Source organism: Orbicella franksi, chromosome 12 (genome assembly GCF_964199315.1).
Source record: "Orbicella franksi chromosome 12, jaOrbFran1.1, whole genome shotgun sequence".
Lineage (NCBI taxonomy): Eukaryota > Metazoa > Cnidaria > Anthozoa > Scleractinia > Merulinidae > Orbicella > Orbicella franksi.
Genome location: NC_138156.1, coordinates 10,752,465 through 10,778,449, shown reverse-complemented (window position 1 = coordinate 10,778,449; position 25,985 = coordinate 10,752,465). Strand labels below are relative to the sequence as shown.

Sequence of the window (25,985 nt, the reverse complement as noted above, 5' to 3'; positions counted from 1 at the left end):
AGATTTTGACAAACAGGATCATGCTTGAGAAAAAAGACACTTGCCCTGTAATAACTTAGTTTCATATAGGGCTATATAGGGCCATATTTAGGGCCATATATAGGGCCATATATAGGGCCATATATAGGGCCATATATAGGGCCATAAGGGAGGCTGCAGTCTCGACTGGTTTTATGCACCCTATTGAAATAAAGTGCCAGCATCGACGTGGTGTGATGACGTCATCAGTCACGTGACTTTGTCTAAAAGTGCATTTTATCTCAGTGCGAGGACTTGGAAAGCACTTCACATAATTGAAAGGGTAATGTTATAGAGCATTTAGAAATGGCCAGGTGACTTCTGCAGTCTCTCAAATAGGGGAGCTATTTGCCTGAGCGGAAAAAGTGGGAGACTAGGTTGGAGAATATATCTTTTCTTTGTTGGAACGTACAGAAACTTAGACTAACGTATTGGTCAATTTTTTTTTATGAAAAAACACTATGCGATCTTGAGGTTGTTACGTCACTGGTCACGTGATGAGAACGTTCGAATTTTTTTAAAGATGGCTTTAAAATTGCACTTCTCGTTAGTGAAGCATATTTTACTTCATATGTTGACCTAGGGAAATAAAAGCCTCTTGATATGTTCAGTGGAATCCCTCCCCCGTTCGCTTGTCCTTGAGGGAAATGGTTTTGTACTTGGGCTTGCTGTTGTCGTAGTTTGAAGTGGATCCTTGTGTAACAAAAAGTTACCAGCGAATATGGCAAGAAGATAGAGGCTAATATGAAGGTGATATGTCTTCTCCACGTCCCGATCGATCCATGGAAAGCAGTAATTACCCAAAAACAAATTATAACTGCACGAACTCGCCTTAATGTTACTACATGTCTGTATCTCAGTCCCAGCAACAGGGCAAGAAGTCTGTCCACACTAATTGCTGTCGACGTACAGAGAGATACTCCACACAAAATCCAACTTAAAACGTTTCCACTTCGGAAGAGTGGTAAGCAAAGTTCTCGTCCACCTTAGACAGGAGATAGATGGCAAAGAGTGGTTGTTGTTGTAATATTAACTTGTGGGTACCCCTCTGTGGAGTCCCTTACGTTTTCGTGGGCCGCCCCACATCTCGCGAACATGTGAGTTGGCTTATGTCGGACATTGTGTTGACAGTGTTTAACGTTGCGTTGAGTATTTGAGCCTTATCTAAAGCTATCTTACAACATGGTGTCAGAAGTGAAAACCTTTTAGGGATTGCAAGGAGTTTATCAGGGCTTGGCTGAGTTACAAACCGCGATGGCTGAGCGAGATACGAGAACTCCAGGTCCTTTGGTGCTCGATGCAAACGCAGCGGACAACTGGAGAAAGTTTTAATGCAGTTTGAAATTTATCTTGTGGCGAAAAGTAAAGATGACAAACCGGACAAATTGAAGGTAAACATGTTACTTCACTGTGCTGGACCCGAAGCGATTGAAAAATATAGTCATTTTGTTTACAATGCTGGAGAAGACAAAGAATGTTATGCGGATGTTTGCAGCAAATTTAAGGCACTCTGTGAGGGAGCAAGGAATGTCATTTATGAGAGGTTAGTGTTTAATAAGCGTAATCAGAAAGAGGGAGAGCGAGTTGATAACTTTGTCAGCGAACTGAAACGGTTGTGGCTAACATGTAAATTCGGCGAACTGCGAGATTCGCTAATAAGAGATCGAATTGTGGGAGGTGTATTATCTGATGAGCTGAGAGGGGAACTGCTAAAGAAACCTGATCTAACCCTACAGAAGGCTCATGATTATTGTCGTACCTTTGAAGCCTCAGAATTACAAAAGTTCAAGTTCAACATTCAAGCGAGTGCTGGAACTGAGCATTCATTAGGAATTCAGCCTGTTAGAAAGTCAAAAGAAGCTGACAAGACAGCTGCTCGTTCTTGTAAGTTTTGTGGTTACAAGCACCCATTTACTCGACCATCTCGTTGTGCCGCATTTGGAAAACAGTGCTTAAAGTGTAAGAAAGAAGGTCATTTTGCCCAAGTGTGCCCAGGGAATGTAAAAGAAGGTTCGAAAGTTGATTTACTGCAACAAGAAAGTCCACCAGACCTAGACACTCAGAATATGAATAAGGAGGTACATACCTATTTTGGATCTATTGAACTGGACAGTGTTTCCGTTTCCAGGAAATCAACAAAGAGCCTTATCACTCTTAAGATTGAAGGGCAGAATGTTGAAGTAAAAGCAGACACAGGTGCAGAGGCTACCGTCATACCCTTTCATCTGTATAAGAAAATCTCCAAAAAACCTCTCCAAAAGATTCAGCAACCCTTGAAAGGCTGGCTTGCAACTAAGCCCATTCATCCAAGAGGCTGTGTACGCCTTCAAACTCAATACAAGAATCTTCAAATGAACCTGTTGTGCCTTGTTGTTGACGGGACCTTTACACCCTTACTGGGATGTGATGCCTGCTTGGATTTAGAAGTCCTTCAGTTTATGAATCTCCAACTGATAGATACACCAGTACCTAATCCAGCCGTGCCGGATACGCCAAGAGCACGTGGAGACCAGACCATCTTCCAGAAGGACCCAATATTGAGGGAGTACCCAGATTGTTTCAGTGACAAACCCGGCACACTTCCAAACAAAGTACATCTGGAAGTTGATGCTTCAGTACCCTCAGTTGTTCACCCTCCCAGGAAAATTCCAGTTGCTATGCTGGAGCCAACACGAGAGAAACTCAAAGAGATGGAAGAAGATGGTATTATCGTGAAAGAGGATGAGGCTACGTCGTGGGTCTCATCAATGCTAGTTATTGACAAAAGAAAGGTGAAGGATAAAAGAAAGGACACTCCACTGTCAAAGGATGATGTCAGAATTTGTATTGACCCAAGAGATCTTAACAAGGCCCTGAAAAGACCCCATTATCTAATGGTTACCGTAGAAGAAGTTGCAAACCGACTTTCAGGTGCAAAGAGTTTCACATCACTTGATGCATGCACTGGATACTGGCAACTCCCCGTAGATGAGGAGAGTTCCAAGCTCTTGACTTTTAACACACCGTGGGGGCGATACCGATTTACAAGACTCCCTTTTGGTATCTCACCAGCCCCTGGAATCTACCAAAGGGAGATGGACAGACTGTTTGAAGGGGTTCCTGTTGAAATCATAGTGGATGATTTCCTGATACATGGTAAAGATCAGCTTGAAGTTGATGACAAATTGAGAAGAGTACTTGACAAGAGCAGGGAGGTAGGATTGAAGTTCAACCCTAAAAAGGTGAAGCTTAGAGTACCAGAAGTAAGTTATGTTGGACACCTGTTCTCATCTGAAGGTTTGAAACCAGATCCGGAGAAGATCAGAGCCATTAATGAGATGCCACCCCCAGAAGACAAAGAAGGTGTACTTCGCATACTAGGAACTGTGAATTACCTGGACAAATTCATCAAGCACAAGGCTGACATACAAGAACCCATATCGCAACTTACCCAAAAAGATGCAGCATTTGTTTGGGAAAAGCCACAACAAGAGGCCTTCGACAATCTGAAATCAGTCATCACGAGTGCACCTGCACTAGCTTATTTTGACCACAGCAAGGAAACAGTGCTAAATGTAGATGCAAGTAGTAAAGGCCTTGGTGCAGTGATCCTACAGGACGGCAAGCCGGTTGCATTCGGATCCAAAACACTAACTAACTGAGAGAAAAGGTATGCAAACATCGAGAGAGAACTGCTTGCAATCGTCTGGGGCGCACAGAAATTTCACACCTATGTATATGGACGCAGAGTAATTGTAGAGACAGATCACAAACCCTTCGAGTCTATCTTCCGCAAGTCTCTGAATGATGCTCCCCCCAGGCTACAAAGGATGCTATTGAAACTTACCAAGTATGATCTTGATGTGCGATATGTCCCTGGAAAACAGCAAGTCATCTCAGACTGTCTTAGCAGAGCACCTCTCAGTGATACGGAGCCAGTCAGTAAACCAGAAGATGTAATTGGAATCAATCTTATTGAGGAGCTCGGATTTGAAAGCAGCACACTGAAGAGATTTAAGGAGACCTCCAGCATTGACCAAACCTCGAGAGTAGTGATGGAGTATGTCTTGAAAGGGTGGCCGTCTGAGAAAGAACAGGTTGATGAGCTTGCTAGAGAGTACTGGAGTTTTAAGGAAGAGCTGAGTGTGGAGGATGGATTGCTGTTTAAATCAGACCGAATAGTCGTCCCAAGACCACTGAGGGTTGAGGTGCTGGATGAGTGGATCCTGATAGAGTAGTGAAAGCGCTGCGGCTACGTCAATTTGTCTCTAAGAAGAATTACGACAAACAGAGTAGAGATCTGCCTCCACTTGAAGCTGGGGACAAGGTGCGAATTCGGCCAAATAGAGATAGAGAATGGCGTGAAGCAGAAGTGTTGCCACGATCATACTTAGTACAGGATGAACGAGGGTGTGTCTATAGAAGAAATCGAGGGCAGATAATCTCAGTCCCAAATGATCATCCAATGAGACCACGGCTGCATGATCCTCCTTCAAGTCCCCAGTCTGCTGACTCTCCAATATGTCCATCATCACCTTCTATAAAGGACTCAGCACCAGAACCAATGGAATCAGCAGAAGGACCAAGAAATGCAGAACGATCACCTATTACAACCAGATCCGGGCGACAAGTTAAAAAACCACAGAGACTCATTGAATCCTGTTAGAGGGGAGATGTTGTAATATTAACTTGTGGGTACCCCTCTGGGAGTCCCTTACGTTTTCGTGGGCCGCCCCACATCTCGCGAACATGTGAGTTGGCTTATGTCGGACATTGTGTTGACAGTGTTTAACGTTGCGTTGAGTATTTGAGCCTTATCTAAAGCTATCTTACAACAGTTGTAGAGTAAGTCCAACGAAAAGATCAGTGACCGAGAGACATCGAAAGAAAAGTTTAGTTGGAGAATAAATAGAAGAGACTTTATGAAGAGCAATAAGGATCAGAACATTGCCAAGAGATGCGATGATGGATAAGAAAATGTTCAAGGCTGAGAACAATTCAATCACGACTGCTGGTGGTGCACTGAGTATGTAGTATACCTTGCTTGTAAAGTTTCCATCACCAATACCGTTTGCCATATTGTTTAATATGACAAAAACCTTTAGCTTGTAGTTAATAACGGATTCACGACTTTATTCATTTGTCGCAGAGGACTCATTGTTAATGGACTGTGTACTAACGTTATACAATAACCCACACTTTTTGGCATTTCCGCTGGAAATGTTGCCATTTCTCAATTATTTTCACTTACAGTCAACCTACAAAGTCATGTTTGTTTTCACTGAAAGTAATAAATGCATCCAAGATTGCTCTATTATTTTAGCCGAGAGAGAGAATTTAGCATCTATTAAGAAGTATCTTAAGGCACAGTTTTTTGAGAAGAACAGGAGCACCTTACGCTGTGACATTTAGGGCTTTTTAGAGCTGCATATACCTCTTCATCTTGATAATTGACAATAAAGATATTTTTCTGATGTTCCCAATAATACCTCCTGTTTGATTATTGAAATATTCTTTTCAGTTACTTTTGTCTGAACTGTAGCTGATAAATGTATTGAGTAGGCTAAGAGCTGCTTATATAAATCAGCTTCATTCTATCATTTCTGAGAACGCAAAAAACTGTGTAAGTATTGGCTTGCATGATAGCCACTGAACAACACGAAGCAGATACGAAAGGTAAACTACTTTCTACCACGAGGTTCACAACAACTAACTGAATCTAGGGAGCCCGGATGTGACGTGACATGCTTCCTTCCGGGAAGGCCTGAGTACAAATGACGGGCTACAGTACAGTTTTAAGGTGGCTGAACAGAGTTTTTGATACCTGTGTTTCATTCACCTTTTTCTTTAAAACCCTTGATCCCTTGGTCGCCAAAAATGGCAGCCAGCAAGTTAGCAACGCAAACTTCGGTTTTTTGATAGTGAAGCTGACGTATGTGCCGTTGCCATGGCAACATGAATAAATAGAAAGAGGCCTTTAAAATCAGTTTTGTTTATTCTCGTCATTAGATTTTCTTTATAATTTGCGTGCAACAAGCTTGTAATGATGCTCAAAAGTTAACACTATTTTAATAATAATTTAACAGAGATCTTTAATTATCCCTTCTTGAAGGTTCACTGGAAGATCTAGAATTTCCTTTGTTAAAGTTCAATTTTTTTCAACACTCCAGTTACTTATTTCCTGAAGTATTTTCGTGCCAAATTTCGTGAAATTCTGATGAGTTGTTCTCGAGAAATGGGCGTATTTCCAAGAGTGCAATTTTTCATTCAATCGCAATTTTTTGACCTACTACGCATGCGCTGCATTTAACTGGGTTCTTTCGGTAATATTTACATTTACATTTACATTTATTACAATTTACTCCATACAATACGAATACATTATGAAAATTTAAAACAACTAACTAAAAACAAAAAAAACAAACAAAAAGCAGTGGAGAAGGAGACAACCAAAAGCGCAATGGCACCATACTAGGGATGTCCCCACTTATTAAAATTTAAAATATATATACAAATATACAAATACAAATACAAATACAAATACAAATACAAATACAAATATACAAATATTCTAATTATCCATAAAGAAAAAGCTTAGAAAATTATCCAATAAAGAAAAAGCTTAGAATTGCTGGGTTCTTTGCATCGGTACGTTTTTTAACATATCTTTGTAATAAAAGACTAAAGCCATCAATACACTGCGTTCAATTATTGAGAAAAATAGTACAGATAGTGCGGGCGTTGAGTAAAAAAAAATTATCGCTCTATTGACGGCATGTTTGTTTTTTTGCAATCCTTGTGCGCGCGCTGAATTGCATCAGCAAAAGCGCGCGCGAAAACTGTGTTCGGCCACCTTTAAACGAGGCTATCCCCACAAAATGTACACAAGTAACAAATCTACACATGCCACTCAGACGTCTTAGACTAAATAACTAGTTAGAGGTCTTTTATTTCACTGATTTTCACCAGAGGAATTAAGAGCAAATTATCGTCTGAAAAGTTAACAGCCTCTTCAGGTCACAGTACCTCCCGAGGAAGTCAAAACTTGGTTAAGTTTAAGTTAATTTTTCAATATATTTAAACCTGAACATTGTGTCATTTGAAAAGAAACTTCTGGTTCGGTTACAAAAACGCTTTCAACTGAAATAAATCATTGCGCCAAGTTCAAGGCCTAATCATCAAAGTTCCATGTTTTGCTTTTTGCGCCTTTGAACGTAGCGCCTGTCCTTGTGTTTGTCGTCTTCTCGTGTGATGTTTCTTTGTGTCCTGTCGTGTCATGTTGTTTTGCAGAGAGAGCGCTATAATCTCCAAACGACTCTTTGTCCCCTGGTATGTAAATTGGCACTCCCGTTCGACTGTAAGTACTGGAGAAAGGCAGCGCCGGATGGCTTTGCCTGCAATGGAAGCAACAGTTTCACTGCCTGCTGCTAATTTAAAAAGTTTGGGCTTTTATTTTTCATAAGCCCAAATCCTTCAAATGAGATTAAATACTCAATGAAAGGAGCGTTGAAACTTTTGATGAATGAGTTCAAACGAGCTAGTCAGACATAAGTTGAAAAACTTAAATTATAAATGCAGCGTTAAATTTACCAAACTAGCCAGTCTGGATCTGAACAAGGTAATAATTTAATGCTACAAGGAATAAATTAGTCTCTTAAAAACAATGAAACTGTCTGATCTCGTCCCTTACTGACTATTTTACTTCTCGGATCTTACAACAATTCAGGATCGGGTTTAAGGACGAATTTGGGTAGACTTGGGTCTCCGTGGCTCTCCAAGCTACGTAACTTGTTCCATTTGCAGATACCATGAGCGCAATGCCAAATATAAACAGAATATAACAGGTAACTAAAGCCAACTGCACCCACAATATTCTAGAAACTATCTTTTTGTACCTTACTATATTCAGTGGAGTCCCTCCACCAATTCCCATCGTTCTTGGGGGACATTGTTATGTAGCTGGGCTAGTTGATGTCTTAGCTTGACGTGGATCTTCGTGTCGCGGAAAATCGTAGTTACTAGAAAAAGTGTCAAAATAACAACGACTCCCTTGTAGGCTAAACCAGTTCTCTGCATTTGAAACGATCCGGCTAAAGCACCAATTAACCAAAAACAAATTATAACTACACGAACTCGCCTTAACGTTACTACATGTCTGTATCTCAGTCCCAATGCAACAACAGGGCGAGTCCACACTTACTGCAGCCGACGTCAAGATACATACATTACACAAACACCAGCTAAAATTAAGACCTACTAAGTGAAAAACATAGAAAACATTATGAAAATTCATCTTTATCAAGGGAGACATAATGGTGGTTAGAAGGAGTGGTTGCGCGAGAAGGTCAGCTCCAAGATCAGTGAGCACCAGACATCGAAAGAAAAGTTTCGTTGGAGGATGAATAGAAGTGACATTATGTATCAATAAGGTTCAGAGCATTGCCTACAAATGCTGTGATGGATAAGAAAATGTTCAAAGCTGAGAACAACTCAATTATGGCAGCTTTTGGTGAGCTGAATGCTTGGTTCAGTAGAGTAGAGTTGTGAAGTTTCCAATAATCTCCAATAATGTCCACCATCAGCCTAGTGACGATAAGAACATCAAACCATGTTCTGAATTCGATGCTTAACTATGAACATTTTCAGCTTGTAGCTGATAACGGGTTGACAATTTTATATGTCGCTGATGAAGTATTGTTAATTGACTGTGTGCTAACGTTTTATAATAGCCTGAGCTTTGTACCATTTCCGCTTTCAAATGCCTTTATTCGTCAATTGTTTTTTTTTTTTTACTTACAGTGAAGTTTGTTCTGAAAAGTTCATCATCGATGTGCTTATGATTTGCTTTGGAATGACATTTCGATTGCATTATTTTTTTTCCCAGCTGTTATTTTTCGTCGTAAAGTTAATAAAATAAGAATAAAGACCGGAATAATAGCATCTTTTAAATATGTTAATACAAAGCTTTCGCAAATGAACAGGCGCACTTTAAGCTGTGACATATATATTGAGGGCTGCAGATTCCACTCCATCTTCGTAATTAAAAATAAAGATATTGTTTAATTTCCACAATAACACATCCGACTTGAGTGTTGAAATATTCTTCATTATCGCTTTTGTTTGAATTGTAGTCGATGATGCGTCGTACGTGTATAAATGTATTGATTAACAGCAAGAGAGAATGAAGGGTAATATAGTTATTGCACTATATAGGCCTTATTATTAAAATAGCCCCTCTCAAGCTATTTTTAGAAGTGGTACCCAGTTCTTCAGCGAGTAATAATGCCAAATACTGGAGACACCCGGTGCGGAATGGGCGGGATTTCCCTGCAGTAGAAGCAACAATTTGTATGAAATGTTAAGGTGAATTAATCAACATGACACGAGCGTGGGACAAAGAGTCCCACGACAGGAATCGAACCCATGACCTCCCGAACACCGGACGGGCGCTCTATCCATTGAGTTACGAGAACTCATGGAGAACAAGGTCATTTAACTGAGTTCATATATGACAGGCGTCCTGCGTACTGCTAGGATGAACACTATCGAAGTCATCGTGAGTAGTGATAAGTTAATAAAGATGGTGAATTTTAAGCTCGGTAGTGAAATGTGAAGGTAAATTAATCATTGATTAATTCACCTTCACATTTCATTACCGAGCTTAAAATTCACCATCTTTATTAACAATTTGTATGTATGGCGCTAATTTAAGAGGTTTGTGCTTTTATTTTTGTATAAGATTAGATCTTTCAACTTAGATTAAATTTTTCAATGAAGGGAGCTTTTAAACTTTTGATAAATGAGCTCAAACAAGCAAGTCATATAATAATTTAAAAGCTGGAATTATAAATGTGACGTTTCATTTACCAAACTAGCTACACTCGATTGAAAACAGGTGAATTTTGGTGCTACAAGGAATAAATCAGTTTAGCTGTTAAAAACAGCAAAACTGTCTGATCGTGTTTCTCACTGCTTGTTTTACCTCTCGGACCTTCCAGCAATACAGGATCGGGTTTAGAGACGAGTTTAGGAAGACTAGAGTCTCCGTGGATCTCACAACCTATTCGATTTGCACGAAGCACGATTAAACTGAACGACGGAACATAGCAGGTAACTAAAGCCAACTGCACCCACAATATGCTACAAACTGTCTTTTTGTTTCTTGCTATATACAGTGGAGTCCCTCTTCCGATTGCGAACGGGCCTTAGGGGACATTGTTATGTAGCTGAGCTTGTTGATGTCGTAATTTGAGGTGGATCTTCTTGTAGCAGAAAATCATAATTACAAGAAAAAGTGTCAAAAAAACAAAGGTTTCCTCGTTAGCAAAATCAATACTTTGGGTCCGAGCCCATACAGTTAAAGCGCCAATTAACCAAAAACAAATTATAACTGCATAAGCTCGTCTTAATGTTACGACATGTCTGTATCTCAGTCCCAACAACAGGGCGAGAAGTCTGCCAAACGTACTGCGGCCGACGTCGACAGAGATACTACACACAAACACCAGCTTAAAAAATAACGTACTTGGAGAACATGGAAAATATCATGGTCATTCATATTTATCAAGGGAGACATAACGAAGGCTACGCAGAGTGACTGCGCAAAAACGCCAACTCCAAGATCAGTGACCGCCAGACATCGAAAGAAAAGTTTCGTCGGATGATGAATAAAAGAGACTTTATGAAGAGCAATAAGGATCAGAACATTGCCCAGAGATGCGGCGATCGATAGAAAAATGTTCAAAGCAGAGAACAATTCGATTCTGCCCGCTGGTGGCGCACTGAGTTCTTGGTTCAGTTTGCTTGTGCAGTTTCCATCAACAGTAATGCGTGGACGGGGCATGCGTGGACGTAGCGCGAGGCACGCGTTTTAATGCAGCAGTCTACGTCCCCAATACTTTTCCCTTCAATGTGAAAGTAATCAATCTTTTTAGTATTAACGAGCAGGGAATGACCCACGATACAATCATATGACTGGAAGAGGTCGAAAGCATAAACGTGGTGAACGTGGCTCCATTGAAGAAGGACAGTCAGATTCCAAGCGAACCAACATGGCGGCTGTCGAAGGCGAAACCTTCGCAACGGAACCTCCAACCACCGAAAACCACAACAAAGAACCCAGTCTAACGGACTTAAAAGAGATGTTGGTAGATATACAAATCACAGTCAATAATATTCTATTGGAAAACAAGAAAATCAGCGAAGACGTAAAAGAACTAAAATCCACTGTAAACAAACAGCAAAGTGAGATTGTGGACCTCAAGAAACAACTCACTAAAGCCAGGACACAGTTTGCAGCTACGGAGAAAGAGCTCGACGATGCGAAGAAACGAATAAATGAACAACAAGAGGAAATAGCAGAGCTTTACGACCTCCAAGACCGTTTAGAACAGTATACCAGGAAAAACTCTCTTGAATTCCATGGAATTCCAGAAAGCGCGTACAACTCCACAGAAGAGGCCTTCCTAAAGGTAGCAGAAGCGCTAGAGGTTCCTGTCAACTCCGATGACATTGAAATTTCCCATAAATTAAATACTCGGGGCAACAAAGCAATAATTGCAAAATTTATTAGTCACAAAGCCAAGACGAATCTCTACAGAGCTAGAACAAAACTTAAACACGTCAAACTGGCCGACCTCTTCCCCGACTCCTCTTACGCAACGAAAGTACAGACGACAAGGATCTTCATCAACGAAAACTTAACTTCCTATCGTCGCCGCATCATGTCGAGAGCTAACGAGAAACGTAGAGATGGCGAGCTATTGAGCGCATGGTCGATGGACGGAACAATTTACGTGAAGACTTCGCCGAAAGGGAAACCCATCAAAATCATCGAATTAGAGGACCTCGAGAATCTGTAGCCTGCTTTTAGAATTATTTTGGGAGAGGGGACGGACTCTGTTTGAAACTGTGACTTATCTCTTTACCCTACTTGCAAAAGGTTTAGTTGTTCTCTTTTGTATTGTTGTGTGTATTTGTCTGTGTGCGTTGTCTGGATTGTCTATACTTTCGTGAGTTTTTGTATTTTTTTTTTTTTTCTCGTAATTTAATTCCTTTTTTTCTTTTCTATCGTGTAATATGAATGCGGGTAGTTTGTCCAAATTTGACGTCTTATCATTGAACGTTCGGGGAATCAGAGATCAAATCAAGAGGAGGAGTATATTTTCATACCTAAAAGATCAAAAAGCAAACATTTATTTTTTACAAGAAACATATTCAGCACGAGCCGATGAAAATATTTGGAGAAGAGAATGGGGTGGCGAGCTATTTTTCTCACATGGCACCACGCATAGTAAAGGTGTGTGTATTTTAATTGATCCCTTTGTACAACCAAAAGTTGATTATTCTTATGCCGATGACTCGGGCAGAATAGTGCTTATTACAGTCACTCTTAATGGACAAAAACTATCACTGTGCAATATTTACGCACCTAATGACCAGGCTAATCAACTCCAATTCATGCAAGAGCTCAACAATTGCATAATCGATAAATCAGAGCTCACCTCGCTAATTGTCGGGGGAGACTGGAATTGTACTTTATCAAAAAAAGATAAGATCGGAGGTGCACCGTGGAAACCGTCCGGTTACCGTAATCTCATTCTGACAACAATGGAAATGTTTGACTTAGTGGATATTCAAAGAATGCGACATCCAAAGTTACGCAAATTCACGTACGAATCAAAATCTCTTAAACTTAAATCTAGGATTGACTTTTTCTTAATTGCAAAAAATCTCTCTGGGGATGTAAAGAATTCGGAAATTTACCATGCTATCGCACCTGACCATAACGCAATTTATATTTCGCTATCTTGGCCCAACAAACCTCCTCGGGGACCAGGACTCTGGAAATTTAACAACACCCTATTGAATGACATGCAGTATGTGAGTAAGGTTCGTGATACATACGCTCACGCGTGCAGTTATTATAGCCAGGTGACGGATAAGAGGCTCTTTTGGGAGTTAATGAAAATGGAAATCAGATCTGCGACTATTTCCTTTTCCAAAAATAAAGCAAAATGCATCAGCAACCGAGAACAGGAATTAAGACGTAGAATAGACCAACTTAATGTTATCATCTGCGATAATTTTTCTTCTCCTTACATCGATGGAGTACTACGGGAGTATGACGGACTGAAAACGGAACTTAAGTCAATTTACGAAGAAAAAGGAAAACAGGCAATGTTTAGAGCAAAATGTCGCTGGATAGAAAATGGTGAACGCCCAACAAAGTATTTTTTCAATCTTGAAAAAAGTAATTACAACAAAAAAAACTATCAGTGAGCTTCGATTACAAAATGATTCTATTACGCGCAACGAGACACTGATTCTAGAGCAAATTGAAGATTATTATAGAAACCTATATACCTCGGATTTAACCTTTTCTGAAACAGCTTATGACACATTCACTGAAAATGTTGAATCGCCTAAGCTTTCAGAGGACGTGCAAGGAACCTTGGAGGGTCCACTTACGTACGAAGAATGCAAAAAGATACTAGAAACCTTTCAGAATGATAAAGCGCCGGGGGAAGATGGATTTACCGTTGAATTTTATACCTATTTTTTCGATCTTTTAGGAAACGATTTAATAGCAAGTTTTAACGAAGCGCACGAGAAAGGTGAACTCTCCATTTCACAACGAAGGGGAATAATTACTTTAGTTCCGAAAGAAGACGGGTCACTCCTAGATCTTTCAAACTGGAGACCGATTACTTTGCTTAACGTTGATCTTAAAATAGCGGCAAAAGCAATAGCAAAACGCATTGAACCGACACTACCAAACCTTATCCACTCTGACCAAACAGGCTTCGTAAAAGGGAGATACATTGGGGAAAATATCTGACTTATAAGTGACATAATGGAATATACGAATCTACAAAACTTACCTGGCATTCTAACCTCCCTAGACTTCCGTAAAGCTTTTGATTCGATTGAATGGCCCTTTATAATGAAAACTTTAGACCATTTTAATTTTGGTAGTGACATCAAGCGCTGGATTAAGATATTCTACACGAACACAGAAAGCGCGGTACAAAACAATGGTTTTATAACCAGTTGGTTTAAACCATCAAAAGGAGTTCGACAAGGTTGCCCACTCTCCCCTTATTTGTTTATTCTTTCTGCAGAGGTACTCTCAAATAAGATACGTCAGGATTCCAACGTGAGAGGAATCAAAGTCTTCGGTAAGGAAATCAAGCTGTCCCAATTCGCTGATGATACAACTCTATTCAATGCGGACATAGAATCTTTAGAAATGGCCTTGAAAATTGTTGGGGATTTCGAACGAATTGCTGGCCTGTCCTTAAATGTAAAGAAAACGAAGGCGCTTTGGTTGGGGAAATGGAAAAGTAATAGAAGTAAGCCTCTGGATTTAAAATGGTTCCACAGCCCCGTTAAGATATTGTGGATATATTTTTCGTATAATATTAAGGAGAATAACGAGCTCAACTTCGACAAAAAGATCCAAAAGTTGCAAATTAAGCTGGATATGTGGAGTTCACGGGACTTGACGATATTTGGAAGAGCCATGTTAATTAAAACCTTGGGCATATCGCAACTTATTTATTCGGCCTCTAATCTAGATGTTCCCAAAGGAATTGTGGAAATTGTAAGAACAAAATCTTTTAAGTTCCTCTGGAAAAACAAAAAAGATAAAATAAAAAGATCAGGCCTTTATCAGGATCCAGAAAACGGTGGAATACGCATGACCGACTTTGATATTATGTTAAAAGCCCTAAAACTCGCCTGGATCCCGAGACTGTTGCGGACTTCGGACAATAGTAATTGGTATATTATTCCAGAGCACTATTTCAGAAGAAAGGGAGGGTTAAACTTTCTACTAAGGTGCAACTACGACACAAATTATTCTAAAGATCTCCCGCCCTTCTATAAGAAGATACTAGACTTCTTCAACGAATTAAAAACTCTTTACTCGTATGATCAAAAGCAGGAGTTAGTATTGTTTAATAACAAAGATATATTGGTGGACGGGAAACCCATCTTCCTTAGTGAATGGTTTAAAAAGGGTATTCTATCAATTAATGACCTATTGAATGAAAGTGGCAATTTTTTAACATTCCGCGAGTTTTGGGATAAATATTCCTGTGAATCCAATTTTTTACAGTATCATCAAGTTGTTAGTGCTATTCCGGAACGCTTAAGGTCTCTAGCCAAGTGCTCCGACATCATCAACAAATCATTTTTTACCGGAAATAATAATATCTTTTCCCTCAACGAATCGACACAAATTAATCTGCACAAGGCTAAGTCAAAGGATTTTTATAATTTGCTTAACGTCAAGATTCACACCGAAGATCAAACGGGCCCTAAACGTTTGAGCGAAAAACTCTCTTTAAAAAGGGACGTGTGGACTAAGATCTTTAAATCACTAAAAAATATTTGTAAGGAAACTAAACTCAAAGAGTTTCAATTTAAATTAATCCATAGAACGATAGTAACTGAGAAAGAACTATTCAGATTTGGTATTAAGGCGGACGATGAATACTGCGGAGATAAAGTTCAATTGAGCACTCTTTTATCGAATGTATGTTTACCAAATTGTTTACCCAAAAAGTCTTGAGCTGGTTCAACCAAGTGAATGCGTGTCAAATTTCTCCTACCACAGAGGAGACCTTGTTCGGTATTACTGCAAGCTCCCACGACATAGCAATAATACGGAAATTCAACTACACCACCTTATTTATGCGCCATTATATTTATTCAAGCAAGTTAAATAGCCTGGCCATCTCCATTCAGGATTCTATCAGTAAGCTACACATTAAATACAAGCTTGAAAATTTGTCTTAATTAAATGTTTTAGTGAGAAGTACTCCTCCCTCCTCAAAGTCAATACACAGTATAACGTATTGTAAGTAACTGTATGTACAGCAAGTAACGTAAGTAGAGTATTATATTGTTAGCAGTGTAAGTAGCCCATATTGCAAGTAATTGTATTTTCTGTAAGGAACTGTATTGAGTATTGTATTGCCAGCATAAGTGACCCGTATTGTAAGTAACGTAAGTATTGTAGAACTGTGTTTTGTAAATTAAAATTATTAAAAAAAAAAAAAACTCAACAGTAATGTTTGCAGGCGCCATTGGTCTAGTATCGGTAAGAAATTAAATCTTGGTCTTGAACACCAAGCTTAAAAATGAGTAAAAACCTTAAGCTTGTAGCTAATAACGGTTTGAAAATTTTATATGTCGTCGATGACGTATTGCTAATGGCTGTGCACTAACGTTTTCTGGCATTTCCGCTTTCAAATACCGCCATCTGTCAATTACTTTTTCCTTACAGTGAAGTTTTTCTGTAAAGTTAATTATCGATGTGCCAATGATTTGTCAGTTAGAGTAAGATTCAGGTTTCAATTGTTTTTCCTAGCTGTTATTTCACGAAGTAATTTAAAATAAACTGTCAGTAAAGACCGAAAGAATAGCATCGATGCAATATTTTAATACAAAGCTTTGGGAAAAGAACTGGCGCACTTTACACTGTGACATATTGAGGAGCTTCTTCATCTTGATAATATAAAATAACGATATTTTTCTAATGTGCTTATTAACATTGACATCCGGCTTGATTATTGAAATATTATTTTTAATTACTTTTGTTTGAACTGTAGATGACAAGACTTCATACGTGTATAAATATATTGAGTTAGCTAAGAGCTGCTTTTAGCAGCTTTCTTTTTATCATTTGAAGAGCGCAAAAACTGTATCAATGTTGGCTGGTGTGATAGCCTCAAGACCACACAAAGCAGCTACAAATGGTTAACTACTTTATTCTAACACGAGATTAACAACCATTAACTGAATCTGGGGAGCCCTTCCTTCCGACGAGGCCTGAGTACAAATGACGGGCCAACATCCGTACGTTTTCAAACGAGACTATACCCACAAAATTTACTCTCGTCACAAACTTGCACATGCCACTAAGACGTTTAAGACTAAAACACTAGTTACACGTGTTTATATCTCTGATTTTCACCAGAGGAATGAATGGTAATTTATCGTCTACAAAGTTAACACCCCCTTCAGATCACAGCCTCTTCGGAGGAAGTCAAAACGTGCTTAATTTTCAATATATTTCAGGCTGAACACTACGTCATTTGAAAAGAGAGTTCTCTTAAGTTGTAATACCAACCGGTCCGGTTACAAAAGACGCTTTCGATTGAAACGCATAATTGCGCTCAGTATAAGGCCTACAAATAAAGCCTGACTGTAAGTACTTGCGGCGTACTTTCTCTGCAGTGAAAACAACAATTTGTATGCCTGCCGCTCATTTTAAAGGCTTGGGCTTTCATTTTTATAAAATTAAAATCTCTTAAATGAAATTAAAGTCTTAATGGAGGAAGTTTTTAAACTTTTGATAAATAGTAATTTTAGGTGCTGCAAGGAACAGATTTGCTGTTAAAAACAGTAAAACTGTCTGATCGTGTCTCTCACTGCCTGTTTTACTTCCCGGATCTTCCAACAATACAGGATCGGGTTTAGAGACGAGTTTAGGAGGAATAGAGTCTCCGTGGCCCTCCAAACCACGTAACTTATTTCATTTGCAGATAGTAGGACTACAATGCCCAATGGAACATAGCATGTAACTAAAGCCAACTGCACCCACAATATGCTAGAAACTGTCTTTTTGTATCTTGCTATATTCAGTGAACTCCCTCCTCCGATTCCGATTGGGCCTTGAGCGACATTGTTATGTAACTGGGCTTGTTGATGTCGTAGTTTGATGTGGATCGTCGTGTAGCAGAAACTCATAGTTACTAGACACAATGTCAAAGTAACAGAGGCTCCGTTCAAGGCTAAATCAATTTCTTTCATTCGAATCAATCCAGCTAAAGCGCCAATTAACCAAAAACAAATTATAACTGCATGAACTCGCCTTAATGTTACGACATGTCTGTATCTCAGTCCCAACAACAGGGCAAGAAGTCTGTCCACACTTATTGCAGCCGATGTCAACAGAGATACTCCACACAAACACCAGTTTAAAAAAAGAGCGACTTGAAGAACATAGAAAATATCATGGACATTCATATTTAACAAGGGAGACATAATGAAGGCTACATAGAGTGGTTGCGCAAAAACGCCAACTCCAAGATCAGTGACCGCCAGACATCGAAAGAAAAGTTTCGTCGGAGGATGAATAGAAGAGACTTTATGAAGAGCAATAAGGATCAGAACATTGCCCAGAGATGCGGTGATCGATAGAAAAATGTTCAAAGCAGAGAACAATTCGATTCTGCCCGCTGGTGGCGCACTGAGTTCTTGGTTCAGTTTGCTTGTGAAGTTTCCATCAACAGTAATGTTTGCCGGCGCCATTGGTCCAGTATCGGTGAGAAATTAAATCTTGCTTCGAACACCAGGCTTAAAAATGAGTAAAAACCTTCAGCTTGTAGCTTATAACGGTTTGAACATTTTATATGTCGTCGATGAGGTATTGCTAATGAACTGTGCACTAATGTTATCTGGCATTCCCGCTTTCAAATGCCGCCATCTGTCAGTGAAGTTTATTCTGTAGAGTTGATTATCGATGCGCCAATGATTTGTCAGTTGGAATGAGATTCAGATTTCAGTTTTTTACCTGGCTGTTATTTCACGAAGTAATTTAAAATAAACTGTCAGTGAAGACCGGTAAAAGACCGAAAGAATAGCATCGATGTAATATTTTAATACAAAGCTTTAGGAAAAGAATAGGCGCACTTTACACTGTGACATACTGAGGAGCTGGAGATACCTCTTCATCTTGATAATATAAAATATAGAAATTTTTATGTGCCAGCCCAGTATAACTGACATCCGGCTTGATTATTGAAATATTCTTTTTAATTACTTTTGTTTGAACTGCAGATGATAAGACTTCATACGTGTATAAATATATTGAGTTAGCTAAGAGCTGCTTTTAACAGCTTTCTTTTTATCATTTGAAGAGCGCAAAAACTGTAGCAGTGTTCACCGTCTGAAGAGTTAACAACCTTTTCAGGTCATAGCACCTTCGCAGGAAGTCAAAACTAGTTTAAGTGAAAGTTTATATTTCAACATGTTTTCCCCTGAACATTGCGTCATTTGGAAAAAAAATGTTCTCCTCACTCCTAATACCAACCGGTTCGGTTGAAAAAGACGGTTTCGGTTGAAATGCATCATTGCGTTAAGTGCAAGGCCTAGTCATTATAGTTCCATGTTTTGATTGTTCGCACCTTTGAGTGTAGCCGCTGTCCTTGTGTTTGTCGTCCGCTCTGTCAGTGCGGCATATTACTTAATGGAGGAGAAAAACAAGAAGACACCCGACTGTAAGTACTGGAGACAGCCAGCGATGAGCGGGCTTTCCCTGCGCTTAAAGCAACAATTTGTATGCCTGCGGCTCATTTATATCTTACGCTATTTTTATATAAGGAAAATCTTCCAAATGAGATTAATATCTCAATGGAGGGAGTTTTAAACTTTTGACAAAAGACCTCAAACAAGCAAGTCACATATTAGTTTAAAAATGGAATTATAAATTTAACATTTAATTTACCAAATAGCCAGACTGGATTTGAACAAGGTAACAATTTGGCGCTACAGAGAAATAATTCATGATCATGGCCTAACTTCAGCACCGAATATCATGTAGGGAGTGAGGGTTCCCGTCGACTTCAGGCGCTCTCGTGGTTGGTGAGGCCAATGCATGACCGGCAGGCCCGGTTTCAGCGACTACAGATGAAAGATGGATCCAGGTTTGGTGCTGCAGCTTCGTAGCTCTTTCTCCTACGTTTTTCTCCGCAATGTTTGCCTCACAGGTTGCTTTGAAGGAGGCGACAGCTTAGTGGATGGTGCATGTGACGCCAAGTGTGGCGGTCTGCTATAAGAGTAGACCACCGGCTATGGTTGATGTGGCAGGCACCAACAGCTTTCCTCAAGCTGTCTTTGAAGCGCTTCTTTGGTGCCCCTCTGTCGTGCTGGTCAGTGGAGAGTTCACCATACAGTGTGATCTAATTAAGTTTATTATCAATATTATGAATATTCTATTTTATTAATATAGATGTAGTTAGTTTTACAAATTTGAATTTCATTGTAGTATTTTAAGTTGTAAAGCGCTGTTGATCAGTGAATGTAACTAGCGCCCTAGAAGTTATTAAATTATTATTATTATCATCATCATCATCATCATCATTATTATTATTATTATTATTATTATTATTATTGTTATTATGATCATCATCATCTTTGGCAGGCGGTGGTCTTTCATCCTGGAGACATGCCCTGCCCAACGTAGCTGTGACTTCAGCAGCATGGCTTCGATGCTGGAGAGCTCCGCTCATTCAAGGACTTCGACATTGGTGATGAAGTCACTCCAGTGGATGTTGAGACTGGTGCGCAGACAGCGCTGATAGAAGCGTTCGAGGAGTCAGAGCCATAAAGTAGAGTGGTCAGTACGATGGCTCTGTACACGCTGATCTTGGTAGCCTTCTTCAGGTGCTTGTTGTTCCACACACGCTGCTGCCAAAAGCAGTGTTTGCCACGCTGCAACAGGCAAAAGCACTGTTTACCTCAGGCAGTTTGTTGTGGATCTTTTTGTCGATCTTAGCATCCGAGGAGATGATGCATCCCAGGTAGGTGAACCGCTGATGTGAGGGCGCGATACACTTCCCGAGCTGCAGGCTGATGGAGGGCCTCCGTCTTCGTCAAGTTGACTTCGAGACCAAAGAGCTTGGCAGACTCTGCAAAGCAAGACGTTAGGCGTTGCAAGGCTCTTTCTGTGTGTGCAACGAGAGCGACGTCGTGGGCGAAGAGGAGGTCCCAGATCAGTTGCTCCATGGTCTTCCTGTGGCCCTGACGTCGGCTGAGGTTGAAAAGGTTGCCGTCAAGGCGGCTGCGGATGTCGACGCCATCTTCAATGTCTTCAGGAGCTTGCTCGAGCATTTAACTGAAGAAGATGGGGAAGAGAGTCGTTGCCAGGACGCAAACATGTTTCACACCGTTTGCGATTGAAAAGGCTCAGACACAGTGTTGAGCCTTACTTGACCACACTGGTTTTCGTGCAGCTGGATGACCATGCTGAGGAACTTGGGTGGACAGCCGAGTCGCTCCAAGATCTGTCACAACCCTTTTCTACTCACCGTGTCAAACGTTTTAATGAGATCGACAAACGTTGCAAACCGCCCCTTGCTCTGCTCTCGGCACTTTTCCTGTAGCTGTCTGAGGACCATGCCTTTAAGGCTTCTGTTGGCTCTAAATCCACACTCGCTCTCTGGGAGATAATCTACAACGATGGAAGGCAGCAGTCTGTTCAAAAAAACACTTGCGAGGATTTTTCCTACAATAAAGAGCAGAGTAATTCTTCTGTAGTTGTAGCAGTCCGACTTTTCCCCTTTGTTCTTACAGAGAATAACTGATGACTACGTCGCGAAGGTCTTGTAAAAGTTTACCTTGCGGCCGATCCCAGCAACAGGCACAGAGCTCGTGGAGTTAAAAAACAGTAAAACTGTCTGATCGTGTCTATCACTTCTTGTTTTACTTCTCGGATCTTCCAGAAATACAGGTTCGGGTTTAGAGACGAGTTTAGGAAGACTAGAGTCTCCGTGGCTCTCCGAGCCTTGTAACTTATTCCATTTCCAGATAGCACGATTACAATGCCCGACGGAACATAACAGGCAACAAAAGCCAACTGCACCCACGATATGCTAGAAACTATCTTTCTGTATCTTGCCATGTTCAGTGGAGTCCCTCCTCCCATCACGATCGTGCCTTGGGGGACATTATTATGCAACTGGGCTTGTTGATGTCGTAATTTGAGGTGGATCGTCGTATAGCAGAAAATCACAGTGTCAGTATAACAGAGGCTTGCTTGTGAGCTAAATCAATTTTTTTCTGCATCCGAATCCATCCAGCTAAAGCACCAGTAAACCAAAACCAAATTATAACTACACTAACACGCCTTAAAGTTACGACATGTCTGTATCTCAGTCCCAGCAACAGGGCGAGAAGTCTGTCCACACTAATCGCGGCCAACGTCAAGATAGATACTAGACCCAAACCCCAGCATAAAGTAAGGGCTACTTGAAGAATATAGAAAACATCATGACCATTAATCTTTATCAAGGGGGACATAATAATGGTTACATAGATCTGGGGTGGTTGCGCAAGAAAGCCAACTCCAAGATCAGCGACCGCAAGACTTCGAAAGAAAAGTTTCGTCGGAGGATAAATGGAAGACAGGTTATGAAGAGCAATAAGGATCAGCGCGTTGCCCAGAAATGCGGTGATGGAAAGAACAATGTTCAACGCTGAGACCAATTCAATAATGCCTGATGGTGGTGAGCTGAGTGCTTGGTTCAGTTTGATTGTGAAGTTTTAATTTCCGGGTCTGGGAATGTTCGCCACCTTGAGCTTCAGTTGTAGCTAATAACGGGATGACAGTTTTATATGTCGCTGATGACGTATCGTTAATAGACTGTTTACAAACGTTTTATAAGAGCGTAAGCTTTTGGTGTTTCCGCTTTCAAATGCGGCCGTTTGTCAATTATTCGTTACTTAAAGTGAAGTTTATTTTAATTAAAAACGTAATTATCGAGGTGCACGTGTCCATGATTTGCTTTGAAATGGCATTTCGTGTACGTTATTTTACCTAATTGCTGCTGATCTCCATAAATGCAACTTCTGAATCTTCATGTTAAAAGTTGAAATCGTCATTGCCTTTCTTGTCATGTGAATAATATTTCTTTAACATTTTGGTTGGAGAATTGCAACGGTTCTGTTTTCCTATTAGCTCAATTTGCTAGCCACGTAGCTGTTTCTTCTCTATTTAGTTTTGAGCCGGAAAAAACCCCGAAGTCTGCTAAGAGCTGCAATACATTCTCAACCGATTCCAAATCCGCGCATACACAAAACGTTCGTGTCATCTGCATATTGACTCTATTGACTTCACTAAACCTCATCGCCATATGACACTTTGATATTATTATCTTGATGACGTTTTTTATTTGCCAACAATTCAGCTGTTAGGATGAATAAAACGAGCAAGAGAGGACGCTCTTGTCCTACAACTCTGGAAACTTTAATCCAGTCCGTGGGAAAGCCATTGTTAAGAAAAGAACTTTCTGTGTTCGAGTGAAGAACCTCAACCCTGGCCACTTTCTTATGGATACTCCAAAATTACAACGATGTTCACATGAATATGGCTATCATCTGCTGAGGCGTCACACGACGTCACGGCAGCTATATTCGTGTCCCAAAACAATGAAATGGCGATCATGTTGGTGTCCCAAACCAGTCCTGCAGGATTTAAACTCTTTTCTTACGTGAACCCTTTTTTACTTCCAAGGAATTTGCATGTGTGTTGGCCACGTGAGTGAAAACGCTCTGTTGACGACACTGGTCGCGTTTGTAAATGTGTTGAAAGTAAATGCAGAGGAGGTTTTTCGGTCTCAATACGGGTCCAACTACGTTCCACAATTAGTCGTTATGTCAGACTTATCTTTCAGACGTTCAAATCTTGACTAACCTATAATTGGTCCGTGTGACTGTTAGGGCCAAAGATGTCGCAAGGAGTGATGATATCTTCAAGTGATCAAAAGTCAGTGTAATTAGTACTATTCTTCCTCTATTATCCCCGGCCTGCGGAAAAGGTCAACCAGATTTTTAACGACGGATCAATTAAAATGCAAACCTTCTTACTACTCCTTGTATAACCATGAGAAAAAATAATATCGCCTCCCCATCTACGTCTTCAGATAGCTTCATCACAAGAATCTGAACATGTTTCTTGTAGCAAAATAGAAAGGAGCATGTTGATCTCTGAGATAGGAAAAGATGCTCCTCTTCTTTAAAGGGTCCCTAATACCCCGAATAATATTAGACTAACTTCTAACACCAAGCTGATTACGAAAAACGTTTTCGACTATATAATTTTTTTACTAAGTACACATGGTCATTATGGTTGCATGGTTTGATGGCAAACCTCAGCGACAAGTCTGGTTGTTCGTGCTTTTGAGCGTAGCTGCTGTCCATGGGTTTGCTGTCGTGTTTGTTGTGTCCTGTTGTGCCCAGTTGGGAGTTTACGAAACCACGACGGCGACGCCGAGGACAACGTCGATTAAAAAATGGATTTATATTTTACCTACGAATCTCGCGATACTCTAAAGTCATTTACTTTGTTTATCACTGTTAAAACTATCGCAAAACTAAATCCGAAACACAGCGATAAATTTGAAATAAAAATTTAAAATATTAGCCGTCGTGGTTCACGTTCTCCAGACAACGCAAAATTTAGTTATTTCACGTTCTTGTCTTGCAAAGGACGGCAAAGAAATATACCAAGAATTATAGCGCACGTGTACAGCCATTGTTCTGCTCATTAATTCTTTTGTTCAGTGACGTTCCCGTTGCCTTTGCCGTCGTGGTTTCGTAAACTCCTTAGCGTTGTGTTGCAGAGGGAGCGCTATAACTTCACTGTGGTCTTTTGCCCTCTGTCCCCCTCGTTTATCCCCTGTGTATGTTATGGGCACTCCTATTTGTTATCTTTGAAGAAACTTAGCTGTAAGCACTGGATGGAGCCCGCGATGGACGGGCTTTCCCTACACGCGAAGCAACAATTTGTATTCCCACCACTCATTTAAAATGTTTGGGAATCTCTACGTCGATCTATACACACTATTGACAGATACAGTCGAGTTGCCTGATAATGTCTTTCACTGCTTGTCTCACTTCTCTGATCTTCCAACAATACAGGATCGGGTTTAGAGATGAGTTTAAGTAGATCAGAGTCTCCGCAGCTATCCAAGCCTCGCCATTTTCTATTCCGATTACAAATAGCAGAGCTAGAATGCCCCAAGGAATATAGCAAGCAGCTAATGCCAACTGCACCCACAAAATGCTAGACACTGTCTTTTTGTATCTTACTATATTCAGAGGCATCTCTCCACTGTTTGATGTTGGTTCCCGGGAAACATTGTTTAGCACTTGGACTTGTTGTCGTCGTAGTTTGAGGTGGATCTTCGTGTAACTAATAATTGAAGTTACCAGAGAAAGTATTATGACAACAGAGCCTTCCTTTAGGGCAATATCTCTTCTCCACATCCGGGTCGATCCAGCAACAGCGCCAATTAACCAAAAACAAATTACAGCTACACGAACTCGCCTTAATGTTACGACGTGTCTGTATCTCAGTCCCAACAACAGGGCGAGCAGTCTGTCCACACTAATTGCGGTCGACGTCAACACGGATACTGCACACAAAATCCAACTCGAAGCTCGAGAAACTTCGTACATATAATACAAAACGTCTTGTTTCACCTCTGTTATACGAGACAGCAGGAAGATTGCAAAGAGTGGTTGTACAATAAGTCCAACGCAAAGATCAGTGACCGCCAAAGATTGAAACAATAGTTTCGTCGGAGGATGAATAGAGGAGACTTTATGAAGAGCAACAAGGATAAGAGCATTTCCCAGAGATGCAGTGATCGATAGAAAAATGTTCAAAGCTGAAAAAAATTCATCTACACCCGCTGGTGACACCAGGACTATTTGGACCAGTTTGCTTGTCAAGTTTCTATCACCAGTTATGTTTGCCATGATCGTTATAGATGGTGGGGAAATTATGCTTGCTGTGAAGTGCTTTGTGTTGTTGGGCTTGCATTTGACCTGTACATGAATTATTAATTTTTGATAATAAGCATTTGACATTTAAGAGGCTGTCCGTGTAAGAACCGACCACTCGATTTTCGGCCGTACACAGAATTTCTTCAAATTTTCTGTGTGAGACAGTTAGTCCATATGATAAACAAAAATAGCAATAATTTGGCTTTAAGTGCTATTTTTCAATATTTCTGGCGACGATTTCCGAGTACGGTCCAAAACTGTAAAAACCGTTCTGTTTCGAGTCAAATGTAGGCGTTGGGCTGAAGGAGCTGAAAAACTACGCTTTTATTCAAATACAATAAAACTTACATATAATTTTATTTCATGTTTTTCTTTCGATTAACGGTAACATATTCAAAATCGGGTTC

The 25,985-nt window shown here is 40.2% G+C and overlaps 2 protein-coding genes and 3 pseudogenes across 2 annotated transcripts; all 5 read right to left on the bottom strand.

The window, feature by feature from the left end:
• Nucleotides 1–7,651: 7,651 nt before the first annotated feature.
• LOC145462822 (uncharacterized) lies at nt 7,652–8,661 on the bottom strand (annotated as a pseudogene).
• Nucleotides 8,662–9,701: 1,040 nt separating this feature from the next.
• LOC145464089 (melanocyte-stimulating hormone receptor-like) lies at nt 9,702–11,090 on the bottom strand (annotated as a pseudogene).
• A 6,202-nt stretch (nt 11,091–17,292) lies between these two features.
• LOC145464549 (adenosine receptor A3-like) lies at nt 17,293–18,475 on the bottom strand. The gene has a single exon (XM_081448479.1). The coding sequence runs from the start codon at nt 18,319–18,321 to the stop codon at nt 17,404–17,406; it is 918 nt and encodes a 305-aa protein (XP_081304605.1). The 5' UTR covers nt 18,322–18,475; the 3' UTR covers nt 17,293–17,403.
• A 1,853-nt stretch (nt 18,476–20,328) lies between these two features.
• LOC145463609 (adenosine receptor A3-like) lies at nt 20,329–23,233 on the bottom strand (annotated as a pseudogene).
• On the bottom strand, nt 22,904–25,846 carry LOC145463406 (adenosine receptor A1-like). The gene has a single exon (XM_081447160.1). The coding sequence runs from the start codon at nt 25,660–25,662 to the stop codon at nt 24,631–24,633; it is 1,032 nt and encodes a 343-aa protein (XP_081303286.1). The 5' UTR covers nt 25,663–25,846; the 3' UTR covers nt 22,904–24,630.
• Nucleotides 25,847–25,985: the final 139 nt, after the last annotated feature.

What these genes read in the sequence shown, in the direction of transcription:
- LOC145464549 (XM_081448479.1), bottom strand. Translation starts at nt 18,321, where the DNA reads ATGGCGCCGGCAAACATTACTGTTGATGGAAACTTCACAAGCAAACTG.
- LOC145463406 (XM_081447160.1), bottom strand. Translation starts at nt 25,662, where the DNA reads ATGTCAAATGCTTATTATCAAAAATTAATAATTCATGTACAGGTCAAA.